Source organism: Miscanthus floridulus, chromosome 5 (genome assembly GCF_019320115.1).
Source record: "Miscanthus floridulus cultivar M001 chromosome 5, ASM1932011v1, whole genome shotgun sequence".
In the NCBI taxonomy this organism is placed as follows: Eukaryota; Viridiplantae; Streptophyta; class Magnoliopsida; order Poales; family Poaceae; genus Miscanthus; species Miscanthus floridulus.
This window is the reverse complement of record NC_089584.1, coordinates 136,078,509-136,095,276: the sequence shown is the minus strand read 5'-3', so window position 1 is coordinate 136,095,276 and position 16,768 is coordinate 136,078,509. Positions and strand designations below refer to the sequence as shown.

Here is a 16,768-nt window from a genome sequence, read left to right as displayed (position 1 = left end):
AAAACAGCCTACCTTATTTGGGTCCTTTCCGCGCGAGTACCGTTGGAGAGCCAAAATTGTAGATCCAGTACCTACGAGTTATGTTTTTTTGTTTGAGTATCTATGCGTTACACACCTAATAGTTTAGGTACCCATGGTGCAGTTTACTCAAAACAAAACAAGAAATAAGTTCATTCCCTTTCTCAGTTCTAGTTCTTGGTTTTTTAACATGTTATCAACACTAGCCCGGCCGAGAACGTGTAATCCATATATTGAAATGGTTGATCCGTCATCCTACTATCACATGAAGCAAACACGTTAGCTAACACTGGCACACATTACCTGCTATGTCGTTGACACATCGGCAACACTTGGTGGCATGAAATGCGGCTCAGCCGCCATTGTCGTCCATCGTCAGAAACAACCCCATCAACCATGAATCGCTGACAATGGTAAAGAGTGAGGACAGCTCGACTGTCGCACGCTAAGAAATGGCTCCTGAGCGTCGTGTGAACTATCATAGTCGCCATGCCGAAGTGCTGACACACTAATTGTATCCGCCGTGCCAGCACGCGGGCCAGCGATGCCACGTCTGCTGCATGAACAGATACAGGCCATGTGCCAGACCGCGCAAAGACATAGGCCGCCTAGAGCTACCATGGCATCATTACCGTGGAGCCTTGAGGAACGAGTGATCCTTGATAGGAAAAGCTTTAAGGGTCACTTTGGTAACTGAAAGTGCAGTCAAGTCTTAATTGTGGGTTTTAGTGATAATGACCACATAATTAGAGAACTAATAAGATTTATCAAGATGACAAGCAGGGAATTTATATTCGAGGATGCTACATGAAACGGAGGAGCCCCAATTACAAATATATATGGCTTTAAACTCGAAAGAGGTTTAAGATTCTTTTGTATCTTGAATTTAAGTATAGGAAAAGCCATACTATAAAGGGGGACAAAATGCTTAAGCCAATATGTGCTACCAAGTGCTCAAACAACCACAAGCATCCTCAGATTCATAGCCGAGACAGTCTGCACTTCACTATTACCCATGCTGTCTTGCGTGGTGTGACCCCTTGGTCGCGAGATCCGCCTCGCCCGACCTCTTAGGTGCGGGATCCGCCTCGCCTGACCCATTGGTTGTGGGATCCGCCTCACCTGACCCCTTGGGTGTGGGATCCGTCTCGCCCGACCCCTTGGGTGCGGTGTCCATTGAGGGCTAGGGTATATATACCTTTCGCTTTCCTCGCCAATGGCTATCTACGATTTAAAGTGACCGTTGGGGGCTGAGGGGTATATATATCTTTCCCCTTCCTTTCCAACATCAACTGACCTTCTCTCTTCTTTCTTACTTTAGCACACCCAAAACAGAGCAGGAGCTCTCTCTCTCTCACTCCATTATTGACCTTAAGTCCCCAAGCAAATCCATTGATTTCCCCATCAATCCTTGAGGTATAAGGGTCCAAAACTCGATTAAAGAGCAGCTCCATTGATTCCCAAACTCTAAAGAGCACTTGGTTCATGTTTTAGCCGGCGGTTGTATTTGTTACTCTTGGAGCTTAGCTCCTAGCCGGCTAGAGCGTCGCCCGTAGAGCTTGCCAACTTGTGTGGCAGCCCCGGAAGGTTTGTAACCATCTCTTGCAGCAAGTAAAATCACCCATCATCTCAAGAGTTCACTCTCTTGACTTGAGAACGAGGTAGGGTTGCAAATCCCTAAGCCTTAGTGGTATACCTCAACAACGTGGACATAGGCAAGCCTTGGTGGGGAGCTGAACCACGGGATAAATCCTTGTGCCATCTTGTGCTTGTGTGTGCTTCACTTGTGTTCTTGTTGTTGTTGTTGAGGTGATTTCTAGAGTTTGAGGCCGATCTACTTGTGTCGGTGTTTCGAGTAAACACCAACGAGTAAATTTATATTATTGCGCGTTTGGCGGGGATGGTGTGCCAAAAAGACACAAGGTTTATACTGGTTCGGGTAGAATATCCCTACATCTAGTCCATGGCTGCTGCTCATGTTATTAGCACTAAAAAGTTCATAGTAGGGGTTACAAATGGGCGAGAGAGGGATAGGTCCCAAGTCTCTGATGGAAAGATCAAATGGGTGCCGAGAGCTCGGTCGCTGCTCAGCTATGTGTTCGATGTTCGATGCTAGTGGTTCTGTTGTGATATAGTGTGATGTGCGATGTCGTGAACCGATGTCCCTTAGTGGGGTGTCCTGCTTTCCCTTTTATAGGCCAAGGGAGAGCATGGGTTACAGATCGGAGAAAAGAGGAAAACGAGAGGCAAAGGAAGTCCTTCAGGGTCGCCGGGTCTTCCTTTTCCTCCGTGAGGGCCCCCACTGATATGGCAGGTGGTGACAGGGACAGCCCCACGCCGGGCGTATGTTCGCTGACCATGACATGGCCACGCCGGGCGCCTGTCCGCTGACAATGCCATGCATTGGTATTGTCAGCGGGTCATCACGTCCCACTCTACTCTGGTGGGCGGCGCGACGAACCAGCGTGTTGATCAACGACCATACAGGGAGTAGGCAGCACAGTGACAGCACGTCCGTCACTGTGGGTGATGTGAGTTCCATGGAATGACATGTCGCGGGGACGGGTCATGCTAAGATATGCCCGCTCCCTGCACGATGCCAGAAGTTTGACCTTGGGTCACACCTTTTGGACCGTTGTGGTTGTCGTGAGCTTCCGTAAAGATCCGTGCCCGAGGGATTGGGCGAGGCGGAGCCAGCCCTCAGACGTCGGGCGAGACGGAGCCGGCCCTCAGACGTCGAACGAGGCGGAGCCGGCCCTCATACATCGGGCAAGGCGGAGCCAGCCCTCGGACGTCGGGCGAGACGGAGCCAGCCCTCGGGGGTCGGACAAGGCGGATCCAGCCGTCGGGGGTCGGACGAGGCGGAGCCAACCCTCGGGGGTTCGGGCAAGGCAGAGCCCGTGGCCACAGCGTCCACCGAGGCGGATCCAACCCTCGAGGGTCAGACGAGGTAGAGCCCCTGGCCCCGGTGGCCGGATGAGGCGGAGCCCAGCAAGAGGTGTAGTCGCGCTCTTGATCGCACTGATGACTCAATGTTGACGGTCTTTAGCTTCTTCTCTTAGGGTACCCTAGTATTGGTCCCCGACAACTTGTGTGTGGTGTTCCCACCACTTTCAGCTGTCAATCTGTGATTTACTATCCTACAGGAAGCTAAGAAATCTACCCGATCTAAATTTCGTTGGGTAGATTTTAAATTGTGAACTAATCTCTTCGGCAGGTGCGACAGTGCCGCGCTCACAGAGCGGCAGTGCCACGGGTGAATTTGACTTCGGTTTGAGTTGAATTTTTACAGGCCTATTTACCCCCCTCTAGGCGTACCAGTGATCCTACAGTAACGTTTCACTTCTTGATTCTTGAGCTATAGTAATTGTGTCGATCAATTTTTTAAAGTTTAACTAGGTTCGTAGCAATTAACAATGATCTATCAAATGATACTAATTATGTACTATAAATATTAATATTTTCTTGTATATATATTTTTGTCAAAATAAAAAACGTTTCACTTCTCGGAAAACGAGAACAACATTTTTTTTCACAGAGCCAGTTGGTGTAATCGGTACATGGTGGAGATCGGTACATGGTGACATTTATCAGATCCGTACATGGTGGAGAGTTGTGCTTAGTCCAGATAGGCAATTACTATTGCGTCGTTTGGACGGTTGGGCCTTGGGCATCCATACATTGATATTATAATCAGTGTGCATAGGTTGATGTTGCGCTTAGATATAGCAGTTGCTAAGGATCTAAACAGAATCTTAGCTATTTTTAGCATGTAACTGTTTGCTGCATGTAATCCAAACAGCCCTTGTATGTGATCCTAAATGAACGTGGTTTCATCAGTGGGTTTTTTCTCTCCGGAAGATATCATTTATCTGAGTCATCATTTGCAATCGTTTCTCAACGCTCGATCATAGCCTGAACCTGAACCTGAACAAGCCCATCGAATCTTTGATACCAAATAGGAGTATTAAACATAGGCTAATTACAAAACTAATTACGCAAATAGAAGCGAATTTGCGAGACGAATCTATTAAGTCTAATTAGTCCATTATTTGACAACGATGTGCTACAGTAAATATTTGCTAATGATGGATTAATTAGGTTTAATAGATCCATCTTGTAAATTAGTCCAGGACTTCTGCAATTAGTTTTATAATTAGCTCATGTCTAATCTTCTTAATTACCCTCCGAATATTCGATGTGATAAGGACTATGCCTGCAAACGGTGCGGAGCAGTGTGTACCTTTTACTGAACCTCCGCTCCGTTGCTGGCAAATGAGGGTCAGGGTCAAACCACCCCATCCATTGGCTAACCTGAGGTTCACCGAGGGTCGAACCGCCCTAGTCTCCTTACAATGCAACTAAGAAATCAAGGCTGAGGCGGCAACAGCAGCTGAGGAGTGAACGACGTTGTGAATAGAATACTAAACAGGGCGACCCTAGGGTCGATTAGGGTAACAAGGTTGTTACCATTTGGAACCTCTTTGTATTTGGTTCGCACCGATCCAAACCGTGAACGAAATTTAGGAGCAGACTGTAGATCGGAAGGGTCGACCCGAACTCCTTACAGGCTGAATAAGGACTAAACTTTAGCCTACGGATCTAAACACCCCGTAGACCAGTGGCTCATCTTCTAAACTTCATAGATGTCCGCCAGACCAGGAACCACAGTCCACAGAACAATTCCAAGGACTGGCCCGGCAAAGAATTGCAAACCTACCAGAAGCCAACCGGGCAGATTTTTTTTTGGTGTGTGGATAACAACGAGGCAGGCTGAACGTGAACGAGCACCTGCCACGCATGCCAACCGGTTCTTGCTTGGTGCAGGCATTTTCGCAAGCTGCCGGGCCGGAGGCGATCGCGCTCGGTCGCTCGCGCACGTAGCGACGGCATGGGGAGTTGCGGTAAGCCGGTAACCAACATTTCGCGTGAAAACCCCCGACGGGCGGGCTGACCCGAAGCACCGTTTCCTCGGTTAGCTATGAAGGTTCCAACAGCCCAAACCCCCCAAAACGGCCTCCTCTCCGCCGCCCGTCCTCCCGCCGGACAACCGCGTCTCCGGCGCGCCCCTTTATATCTCCCCCGTTTCGTTCTCCCCCTACGGCTCTAACCCTACTCCAATGCAATCAGTCGCCCTTCTTGATCCTTGCGCCACCCGATATTGGCCATCGGTCTCGCTGACGCACGTCAACTAGAGGAGCCATTCGCAAATAACCGGGAGCGTGCGCATGGCGCCGAGCTAGCTCCGGCAGGCGGTGGGCGCGGCCAAGGACCAAAAGACCATCGCCCTCCCTAGGGCGAGCGCCGCAGACGAGGTGGCCTCGGACGTCGAGGCGTCCATCGTGAGGGCCACGGCGCACGGCGAGGCCGCCCCCGCAGACGAGCGGCACGCGGCGGAGATCCTCACGCTGATGCGCTACTCCCGCGCGCGCGTGGTCGCGTGCGTGGCCTCCGTGTCGCGCCGGCTCGAGCGGGTGCGGACGTGGCCCGTCGCCGTCAAGGCGCTGGCGCTCGTGCACCGCCTGCTCGCAGAGGGGGACCCGGCGTACGAGCAGGAGGTGTTCCTCGCCACGCGGCGCGGCAGGCGCATGCTCGACGTGTCTCGGTTCCGAGAACGCGAACGCGCGCGGTCCCGCGACTGGGACTTCGCCGCGTTCGTGCGCGCCTACGCCGCGTACCTCGACGATCGGCTCAAGCAACGGATGCAGGCCCGCGGAGCAGGCGCCGCCAGCCAGGGTAAATGGCACGTCGACGGTGACACCGACGGGACGACGTACGAGGTGGCCGAGGGCTGGGAGCTCGTGCCGGGGGAAAGGCCGGCGACCGAGACGACGACGACAGAGGATGTCATCGCGAAGGCGCAGCAGCTGAAGCACCTCTTCGGCCGGTTCATCGAGTGCCGGCCGACGGGGAAGGCGAGGACGAACCCGGTGGTGACCGCGGCGCTGTACAGGCTGGTGAAGGAGAGTGCAGCGATGTACTGCGAGGTCACCGGGGTGATGGTCGTGCTCGTGGACCGCTTCGCCGAGCTGGGCACTCCCGCCTGCGTGCGCGTCCACTCCATCTTCACCAGCCTCGCAAAGATGGTCGACGAGCTCGACGACTTCTACTCGTGGTGCAAGGCCACCGACGTGTACCGCCCGTCTGATATCCCCGAGGTACAGCGCGTCAGGCAGAAGAATCTGAACCTCATGGACGAGTTCATCCTGTTGAAGACTGTATAGATATACTGGCACACGATCTGCATGTATACGGTGACCACGGTCACCACGATCCGAAGGTCCCGGCGCCCTGCGTGGTCAGCCGTTCCTTCATTCTATAAACTCGTATATGAGCCGCACCAGTCAATGAATCATTCTTGTTGGCTCCTACTCTTGTTCTCTACATGGTATCAGCAGTCTAGGTCCTTCTCCTTCCCCCAACCATCGCCGCCATGGATCTCAACCCCCTGTTCGAGGGTGATGTTGAGGATGACGTCTCCTCCTCTTCCTCTGTTGATGGCGGCGCCTCCTTCACCAAAGACGTCGTTTTTCCCCCACCCCCTTCCACCGTCATTCAATATGTCAATATCCGCCACCACGTCCCAGTCGAACTTGATATCCAAGAGTCCAACTACGCCGAATGGCGGTGCTTCTTCGACGTCGTCGTCGGCAAATTTGGCCTTACCTCCCACCTCACCGTCGCCCCTACATCTGCTAATCGCCGTGACGCCCATTGGGTCATGATTGATCAGTGTATCCTCGGCTGGCTCTATAATTCAATCTCCAAAGACGTCCGCGCTATTGTGCGCCAGCCGACGCCGACGGCATATGCCATCTGGCGCGCGATCGGCGAGCAGTTCCGCGACAACGAGCTCCATCGCGCCGTGTACCTCGAGGCGGAGTTCCGATCCCTTGTCCAGGGCGACATGGATATCGCCACCTACACCGGCAAACTCAAGCGCCTCGCTGACGCCTTGCGCGACGTCGGTCAGCCCGTTCGTGAAACCTCTCAGGTACTCAATAGGCTTCGTGGCCTCTCCTCCAAATATCGCCATGCTGTGCCGGCGATAACCTCCAGGCAGCCTCCACACACCTTCCTTTCCGCGCGCTCATATCTCCTGCTGGAGGAAAAGTACGACGCCGAACATGCCAAGACCGACGCGCAACATGCCCTCCTGACATCCAGCGGCTCCGGATCGGGCGGATCCGGCGCCGGCGGCGGCCACGGCACCGCTCCTCGTCCTCCAGCACCAGGCGCAGGCGACGGCGGGTCCGGCAATTCCGGATCCAACTCCGGTTCGTGGACTGCCCCCAACGGCTCCGGCGCACCGCCACGCAACGACAACAATCGTGGCGGCAAGAAGCGCGGCCGTGGTCGCGGCGGGAACAACTACGGCGGACCCCGTCCTCCGGCCTGGCAGACCGGGGTGAACCCGTGGACCGGTATGGTACAGGCATGGCAAATGTCGTTCCGTCCCCCGGCCTCCGGCGTTCTCGGTCCCCGGCCTGGCATCCAGGCCAATCAGGCGTACTTCGCTGCTCCACCGCCCGGCTCCAGTCATCACATCGGCGCCGCGTCCAGCTCTACACCACACGACGTATGGAACCACCAGGCCATGCTCTCGGCCCTGGTGAACTCCGGCGCTCAGCAGCCCCAGAGCGCGGAGTGGTACTTCGACACGGGAGCCTCGTCTCACATGTCTTCCAGCACCGGTAATCTCTCCTCCATTACACCAGTCTATTCCCCTATACCCATCACTGTCGGCAACGGTGCATCACTCCCGGTCACTCAGCGTGGCCGTGCCCACATCTCCACCGCAACCTCTCCACTCCACCTCAACAACATTCTGATTTCACCATCGCTTGTTAAAAATTTGATCTCCGTCCGCTCTCTTACTCGCGATAATAATGTTTCTGTCGAGTTTGATCCCCTGGAGATTCTTCGATGTAACAGCACTAGCGAGCTTTACCCCTTGACGCTGGCTCAACCTCAAGCTCTTGTGACCACTGCACCCACCATGGATCTGTGGCACCAGCGCTTAGGTCATCCCGGGCGTCGCAGCTTCCACAAGACATTGGCCAGTCTTGATCTTCAGTTCAGCAAGTCCCAGCATACCACTTGTGAAGCATGTCAGCTAGGAAAGCATGTCCGGCTGCCATTTTCCAATTCGAATTCAGTTTCTTATGTTCCTTTCCAAATAATACATGCTGATGTATGGACATCTCCATTGTCAAGTTTTTCTGGATTCAAATACTATTTGGTTTTAATCGATGATTATTCCCACTATGTGTGGACTTTCCCATTGCGTGCGAAATCTGAGGTTTACTCCTGCATTGTTGCCTTCCACGCATATGTGCGCACTCAGTTTCAGATGCCACTGCTCGCCCCCCAAACTGACAATGGCCGTGAATTCGATAACTTGGCCATGCGCACCCATCTTGCTGCCCACGGCACCATGTTTCGCCTCTCTTGTCCGTACACCTCTTCGCAAAACGGAAAGGCCGAGCGGATCATTCGAACCATCAACGACTGCGTCCGCAGTCTTCTTATTCATGCTGGCATGCCCGGAACCTACTGGGTGGAAGCTCTACACACTGCCACTCATCTTATTAATCGCAGGCCATGTCAGTCCAGTGGTTCAATCACACCTCATCAGCGTTTGCTCGGCACTGAACCAGATTTCAGTCATCTTCGAGTATTTGGCTGCCTGTGCTATCCTAATCAAACAGCCACTACATCTCACAAGCTCAGCCCCCGTTCTACCCCCTGTGCTCTCCTCGGGTACCCAGCCGATCATCGAGGTTACCGCTGCCTCGATCTCCATAGCCGGTGGGTCATCACCTCCAGACATGTTGTCTTCAACGACGCTGTCTTTCCATTTCTCTCTGACGAGTTTCAGGCAAAACCGGCACCAGCGAGACCGGCTACAGTACCGGACTTCGACTCCTCGCCTGTTTTCATTCAGCAACTCCTGCCTCCACATCCGGATCACGCAGCTCGGCAGTTAGCGCTGCATCCTTCCCCACCACCCGCATCCAGTTCGCATGCAGCTGCTCCATCACCTGCGCCCGCTCCCTCTGCCCCACCTAGCGCCGAAATCGGATCAGCACCACCGGCCACTGCTCCATCCTCCTCGCCAACTCCACCTGCCCCACATACCCAAGCGCCCATTGCCGGGCAGGGCCATCACATGGTTACTCGATCCCGAGTCGGCACATTCAAACCCAATCCTCGCTATGCTATGAACCTCACGGCTCCCACGCCTTCCAGCGCTCCATCACCGATCCCCAAGTCCGTTCGTGGCGCTCTGAAAGACCCGAACTGGCATTCAGCCATGGCCGCTGAGTTTGAGGCTCTTCAAAAAAACCGGACTTGGCGTCTGGTCGATCGACCCCCCGGCGCACACATCGTGACTGGCAAATGGGTCTTCCGGCATAAACTCAACCCGGCCGGCACTCTTGAGCGCTATAAGGCCCGGTGGGTGGTCCGTGGCTTCACCCAGCGCACGGGCGTCGACTTCGGCGAGACCTTCACTCCCGTCGTCAAGCCGGCGACAATTCGCACAGTGCTCGCCATCGCGGCCTCCAGGAACTGGCCAACGACACAACTCGACATGTCCAATGCCTTCCTCCACGGCCATCTGAAGGAGCAGGTGTTTTGTCAGCAGCCGACGGGATTTGTCGATCCTGACCGGCCCGATGCAGTTTGTCTCTTGGACAGGTCTCTCTACGGCCTTCGTCAAGCACCCCGAGCCTGGTTTGAGCGGTTCGCCGCATTCATCCGGACTCTCGGCTTCACTGCGACTCGCTCCGACTCGTCGCTGTTCACGCTGCGGCGCGGCCACGACCTCGTCTACCTCCTCCTGTACGTCGACGACAACGTCATCACCGGTTCCTCTGCGGCCCTCATCCAGAACATCGTCAACAAGCTGCGCGCCGAGTTCGCCGTCAAGGACATGGGCGATCTGCGCTTCTTCCTCGGCATCGACGTACGACGGTCCAAGGAAGGATTCTATCTCTCTCAAGCACGCTACGCCAACGACGTTCTGGAGCGCGCTGGCATAGCTTCCTGCAAGGCAGCGGCCACACCCATCGATGCCAAGGGCAAACTCGATGCCACTGGCCCTGCTGTTGCTGTCGCCACAAGCTATCGCCAACTCGCCGGGGCCCTGCAATACTTGACCGTGACGCGTCCGGATATTGCCTTCGCCGCTATGCTTGCACATGCATGATCCACGCGAGCCACACCTTGCGCTTCTCAAGCGCATTCTCCGCTACGTCACTCTTGTTCTCTACACATCCGCGACAGGCAAGCGTCGGCGTCCCAGTGGAACCGCTCGCCGCCTACTCCCTTCAAGAAGAACGACGTCAAAGGAATTGAGCCGGCGCCGAAAGAGCAGCAGGTTGTTGCGCGAGAGGAGAACAATGCCGGCAAGTCGGCGCCGGCGGAACCTGCTAGCTCACTCGTCGTCGTCGACGACGAGACGTCCGACTTCTTAAATTTGGGAGAAGACGCGTCACCGCCATCGGGCGAAGAGCATGGGAGGAATCTGACATTGGCACTGTTCGATGGTAACTCAGCGGAAGCTGCGCCGAAATGGGTGGCGTTCGACGATTCAGAAGCCGACTGGGAGACGGCGCTAGTGCAGTCCACAAGCACGCCCGCTGCCCATCAATCGGAGATCGGTGGCGGCTTCAACACGACGGTGCTTGATGACATGTGCAACCACGCGACGGCCAATGCAACCGTGACAAACGCGCGTGCGTTCGCCGGAAGCGCACGCAGCGTGGCGACGCGGCCGCTTGGTGCGACGGTGCTTGCCCTGCCGCCACCGCCTGGGGCCAGCACCACCGCCGCCGCCGCAAGGGCTGATCCATTCGCCGCGTCCCTGGCGGTGCCTCCGCCGATATGTGTTCAGATGACGGACTTGCAGACAAGGCAGCGGCTCCTTATGCAGGAGCAGAACGCATGGCACCAGTATGAAACACATAGGGCAGCCTGGAGTTACATTCTGTTGTGAGATCGTACTGTTTTCAGTGTTTTGGGTGTTGGACTAATAAGAATTCAATGTCGAACACAGCTCACAGCTAAAGATTTCGGAGATTGCTTAGTTGCTTGATAGTTACTACTAATACGGTTTTGGGAGTGGTATATTATAGTTGATTTGTGCCGTACTGGAATACTGCAAGATTGCTGCACGGTTATATACAGGTCGAATATATTTACGGCCTCGTGGGACTAGACATTACCATGTCCCTTATAGTTATACCCAAAGGTAAGCAAGGTAAACTGGATCGTCTTGATGCAAACAGAGGATATACACACTAGATGCATTACATAAGTTTCCCGTGCTGAGATGCAGTTCCAGCACAATAAACAGAAATATATAGCTACTGTAAAGACATGCAAACATAGAATGCAGAACACGGCAATGTCAAACACAGTTGCATTGATGACAACACGAAGTTCAGGAGCAGACTTCATCGACAAAATTTTCAACATTCTTGCAAGATTGATCAGACTCCAATAACAATGCACCTATAAAAAGTGGCAGAAGCAAGTTTGCATGTCCACCACAGCTCAAGCACCGACTTTGTATATCCACCACGGTGCACCAATTTGACAACAAAACATCCCCGTAGAATCAACAGAAATTCAGTATTTAACATTGGACAGCAATTCATACTTCATAGCACTGAGGTCGTCATGTACTGTTCATGAGAAGGGGTCCTGCATAGTTGAGTTTGAGCTGTCATTCAACACAAAATTTGTGGTGCAAATAATATGATCAACTGAAGTATCATGCATAGAGCAGGAAATAGGCGCAAAGAAGTCGCCTGCCACTAAAGAAGCTGAAAGAGCACCATCATTGTCATATTGGGGACGATTCAACTCACTGTATGGGAATTGCTCCAAAGGATACTGGGTAAACAGATTTCCTGGTGCTGAAAGATCGAAAGAGGCAGTTTCCCCAAGGGGGAAGATATCGTTAATCTCTAGATAATTATCGCCAGCAGATACCAAGAGCGGATTCAAACATTCAGTATTCCCATAGGCAGGGAACAGGTTGCTAACAGTAGATACACCTCCTGACTCTACAAGCCTCACCAATTCGTGGTAGCAATAATCAGAATTTGTCTCAAGAGCTTGAGCCTCAGCTTCAGATATAGTAGGGAGACCAGTAAGCTGCATGAGGAAGGGTTTGTCAGCTCTCTTAATATATTCATGTAGTAACAGTCCATAAATGACATGAAAGGGAGTCTAGAGTTTAAGAAAGCAAGTAACAGGTACATACCTTTTCACTAGCACCTCCATCATTATCCATGGATAGAAAATGAAACCATTCGTCAGTCTCCTCTGATGAGGTTCCACCAAATTCAGTGGGATCACATGCATCTAAAGCATCAGAAGCACAATTTGCAGTAACCATTTCACTTCGATTACATCTTGTGACCGGCAACCCGTCACGGGGTACCCGGGACGGTGTTCGGAGGGCTTCGGCGTACGCAGAACTCGACGATAAACGCAAAGAGACGAACGATTTATACTAGTTCGGACCCTCTTGTCGAGTAATAGCCTTTACGTCCAGTCGACGTGTAACATTTTGCGTTGTATTGATTGTATGATTGTTAGGGTTACAAGGGGGTGCACCGTACCTCTTTTTATATAGAGGAGATGGTGAGGGCACGTATCTAGTCCTAGTCGGTTACAAGAAAAGAGTCCTAGTCCTATTACAGAATCTGGCTTTCATAGTAAGCCGACTAAGTCGATCTGGAATAGCTTGAAGTCCATGCCACCTTGTCTCGTGTCCTTCAATAGATCGTGGGCCATCCCAGGGCCCATCCAAGTAGTACCCCCATGGGGAACCCCTAGGACCCTGGTCCGTCAAGCCCCCGAACGTGTCATGGTTGAACTCGGAAGTCTTCTTGTTCCTCCTGATCTTGCCGGGTAGAAACAAAGCGTAGTCTGAGTGCTTTCGTGAGTGAAGCCATGAGGTGCTCTATAAAGCCTCTGAGTGACGTGCACTTTTTAGAAAAGTGCACTCAATGAGTGTAGCCCCCGAACCTCTTACTGTTTGCAAAACAAAGAGTTAGAGGGTCTAAAAGAAAAAATATCTCATAGTGGATATGTACCCTGTAGCCCCCGAGCCTGTGTCCGAGTACTTGTACTCGAGATAAGGATCTGAAAAAAATATAGTCGAGGATGAGAGTGTCAGCGAAAATTATTGTCATGTCTGCTTGTACAAAAGCAGGTAAGACATGTCAAAGTCATATGCAAAACTTTAGTATAGTTGGTCCAAAGATGCTCAGGATATTCGTGGAAATATGCCATCAAAGGTGCTACCGGATGTATTGTGACTTCACATGTGCTGGGAAAAGACTGTCTATACACCGAAAACGTGTACTGGGGCGTACTATACCCTTATAGTGTAGCACGTGAACCTGTGTAGGAGTCAGTAACTTGTCCGTGTATTCCGCATGAACCTGGTCCATAGACAACACCGAAACGCCTATAAAAACCCTCCTGGCAAGCACTTGAACCTCAGTTGTAGAAGAAGCAAAGTGGCTCAGAGGTTGAGGCTTGCAAATATGGTGGTGAGCGAAGTAGACCAGCCCCCGGGAGTACTTGGTTGGTATAACCAAGAGCTTTAGTGACTAGAATTCTTGTGAGAGGGTTTAGAGGTAGGCTAAACCCGCAGTTGTGCACAGTAGAGGAGTCTAGAACTGCAACTAGAAGAAGTCTTGTGACGGCTAGTAGGGGCACATCCAGCAGTCCCATGTCAGTTCTTCTAGGGTGCCTGTCGACGTCTGTCCATAAAGGGTCATACCCAAACCCGAATGCGTACAGATGGCGTCGGCTGGGTGGCAAGATGTGCGAATACCTCATCCTGCATACTAGCCTACAGGCTTCCTTATGCAGTAGCTATGCTCCCAAGGGTAGTCGGCCATCAAATGTTCATAACCGGACAGTCTACGCAAGGTTCTAGGCTAGGACACACTGCACTTTTGTTATCTACCCAGATGCATTACTTTTCTCCTCTTGGATCTAGGTGCATCGGTTATGAAAGTACCTACTGAGAAGCACTTAGAGTATGAGTACTATGTTTCATCCGAGTAGGTGTTGTCTTTGTTATTGACTGAAAAAATCTTGTATCCAATACTTGTAACTCTCTAAATAAATAGTCGCTCATTATTCTGAGTGGTCTTGAATCATGTAAAGTGTGCAACTATTTATCCATTGAACAGTTGTTGAATAAAAAATCTTCATCTGGGTACTGCGCTGTTTAATACATACTGTCAAGCGATTGTCTGAGTACTGCATCAATCATCCGGGTACTTAACGATGTGGCCATGTAGATAACGGTCGTAGCGTGGCCAGTACCCGAAAAGAAAAAATCCAAAGGATAACTCTGAACACATTGTGACGCGTTGGAAATCCTGAAAAGGCGTGCAACCGTCGTATCAACCGCGCAGCCGCATTAAAATGGAAGGGAAACCAAAACGTCGTGCCTGTTGGCGTGATTATCGGGCCACGTCACGGTAAAAACCCTATAAAAAGGAAACTGTTCCTGTGCATCATCTACCTCTGTTCCATTTGCTTCCTGCCTATGCCCCGAGCCATTGTGAGCACTGCCAATCTTGCATCTTGGAACCCTAGATCTATAAAAAAAGCTCTGCTTGATGGGTAAGGGCAAGAACCCGAGCACCGCCGCCAAGAAAGTCGCTGAGAAGAGGGCGTTGGAGGTGCCAGAGATAGCCGTCGCCGCTCAGATTTGGCCAGCGCCGGTAACGAAGGCGAAGCATCCCTTGAAGCTCCATGAACAGGGCTATCTACCGGAGTAGAAACTTGGGGAGTGGAAGGCACCTGGAGAGCACCATATTTCCAATCTTGAGCCGAGTGAGATTGTTCTCTTTGTTCCATTCATCCAGCATGGGTTAGGGTTGCCTACTTGTCCCTTTTTGCATGGGTTATTGCATTATTATGGCATTACCCTAAATCATCTAAACCCTAACTCCATCCTGCATCTTTTGATTTTTGTTCATCTTTGTGAAACTTTCCTTGGCATCCCCCCGTCTATCACTCTTTTTCGCTATTTTTTCAAACTAAAACCACAGCCGGATGCCACAAGTCCAAGTGTTTTGGGGTGTGTGAAAGGTCCTAATATGGCTAGAGGGGGTGAATAGCCTATTTAAAATCTACAAATCAACTAGAGCAATTTGATTAGTATTACAAATAGCGAAATGCAAACTTGCTCTAGCTCTACAAGGGTTGCAAGCCACCTATCTAATAATTCTAGTTGTTATGATCACTAGGCACACAATCCACTAGGTCACTACTCACTAAGAGCTCTCACAATTGCTACACTAAAGAGCTCTACTAGATGAACTTAATTCACAAAGCAAGCTCTCAAATCTAGCTACACTAAAGAGCTTGATATAGCTAGTTTGCGGGAATGTAAATGAGTAAGTGAAGTGATAATACCGTCGTGTAGAGGAGTGAACCAATCACGAGATAAATACTTTATCAATCACTGGGAGAATACCAAAGGGCAAGAGACAACCAATTTTCTCCTGAGGTTCATGTGCTTGCCAACATGCTACGTCCCCATTGTGTCGGCCAACACTCGGTGGTTCGGTGGCTAAGAGGTGTTGCACGAACCTCGTCCACACAATTGGACACCGCAAGAACCTACCCACAAATGAGGTAACTCAATGACACGAGCAATCCACTAGAGTTACCTTTGGGCACTCCGCCAGGGAAGGTACAAATCACCTCATAATCACCGGAGATGGCCATGAACAATCACCAACTCGTGCCAATCCTCCTCCGCTGCTCCAAACCATCTAGGTGGTGGCAACCACCAAGAGCAACAAGCGAATCCTGCAATAAAAACAAGAAACACCAAGTGCCTCTAGATGCAATTACTCAAGCAATGCACTTGGATTCTCTTCCAATCTCACCAAGACGATGAATCATTGGTGGAGATTAGTGGGAGGGCTTTGGCTAAGCTCACAAGGTTGCTATGTCAATGCAAATGGCCAAGAGAGTGAGCTTGAACTGGCCATGGGGCTTAAATATAAGCCCTAAGAAATAGAGTCATTGTACCCCTTCACTGGACACAACACGGAGTGACCGGACGCTCCGGTCAACTCAATCGGACACTGGACCTCAGCGTCCGGTCACGCGATACGTACCACGTGTCCCCTCTCTTCAAATGTTGATCACTGTGGGGGGTATTAACCCCTATACCCTTATGGCTAGGCTTGGGCCAGCCCGGATCAGGGGGTCCGGTCAACTAGAAGATGACACGTGGCCCGGCCAGCCTGTTCGGAGTCCCGCACAAAGAATCAAGGCAGATTTGGAGATCAAGCAAGATCCTGGTCGGTTAGAATAGGAATTCTTATCCGACCACCTATGGCAATTGTAACTGGCTAGGATTAGTTTCGAGATCTGTAACCCTGCCCCCCGGACTATATAAGGCGGGCAGGGGACCCCTCTAAAAAACATCTCTCATTGACATACAGCAATACAATCAGACACAGGACGTAGGTATTACGCCTTTACGGTGGCCGAACCTGGATAAAACCTTGTGTCTGTCTTGCGTAACCATCTTGTTTGTTGCTTGCGCATCTGTCTACCGATAATCTACTACCTTGGGCATACCCCTAGGTAGACTGCCGACCATATTTCGTCGATAGTGGCATGCCAGGTAGGGGATGTGCGTACTGCTCTCCAAGCGAACAAGATGGTCATCATCTCTGGCTCC

General features: G+C 51.7%; 1 protein-coding gene and 1 pseudogene across 1 annotated transcript; one reads left to right on the top strand and one right to left on the bottom strand.

Annotated features, from left to right (window-relative positions):
• Positions 1–5,007: 5,007 nt before the first annotated feature.
• On the top strand, positions 5,008–11,037 carry LOC136453753 (putative clathrin assembly protein At1g03050; annotated as a pseudogene).
• A 678-nt stretch (positions 11,038–11,715) lies between these two features.
• LOC136455426 (uncharacterized) lies at positions 11,716–12,430 on the bottom strand. The gene is made up of 2 exons (XM_066455456.1): positions 12,296–12,430; positions 11,716–12,186 (listed from the first exon to the last, which is right to left on the bottom strand). The coding sequence occupies exons 1-2, from the start codon at positions 12,428–12,430 to the stop codon at positions 11,716–11,718; spliced, it is 606 nt and encodes a 201-aa protein (XP_066311553.1).
• Positions 12,431–16,768: the final 4,338 nt, after the last annotated feature.

Excerpts from the sequence above, each read along its gene's own strand:
- LOC136455426 (XM_066455456.1), bottom strand. The coding sequence starts at position 12,430 with ATGGTTACTGCAAATTGTGCTTCTGATGCTTTAGATGCATGTGATCCC. Across the intron at positions 12,187-12,295 it reads ATGGAGGTGCTAGTGAAAAG|CTTACTGGTCTCCCTACTAT; the intron begins GTATGTACCTGT and ends TTCCTCATGCAG.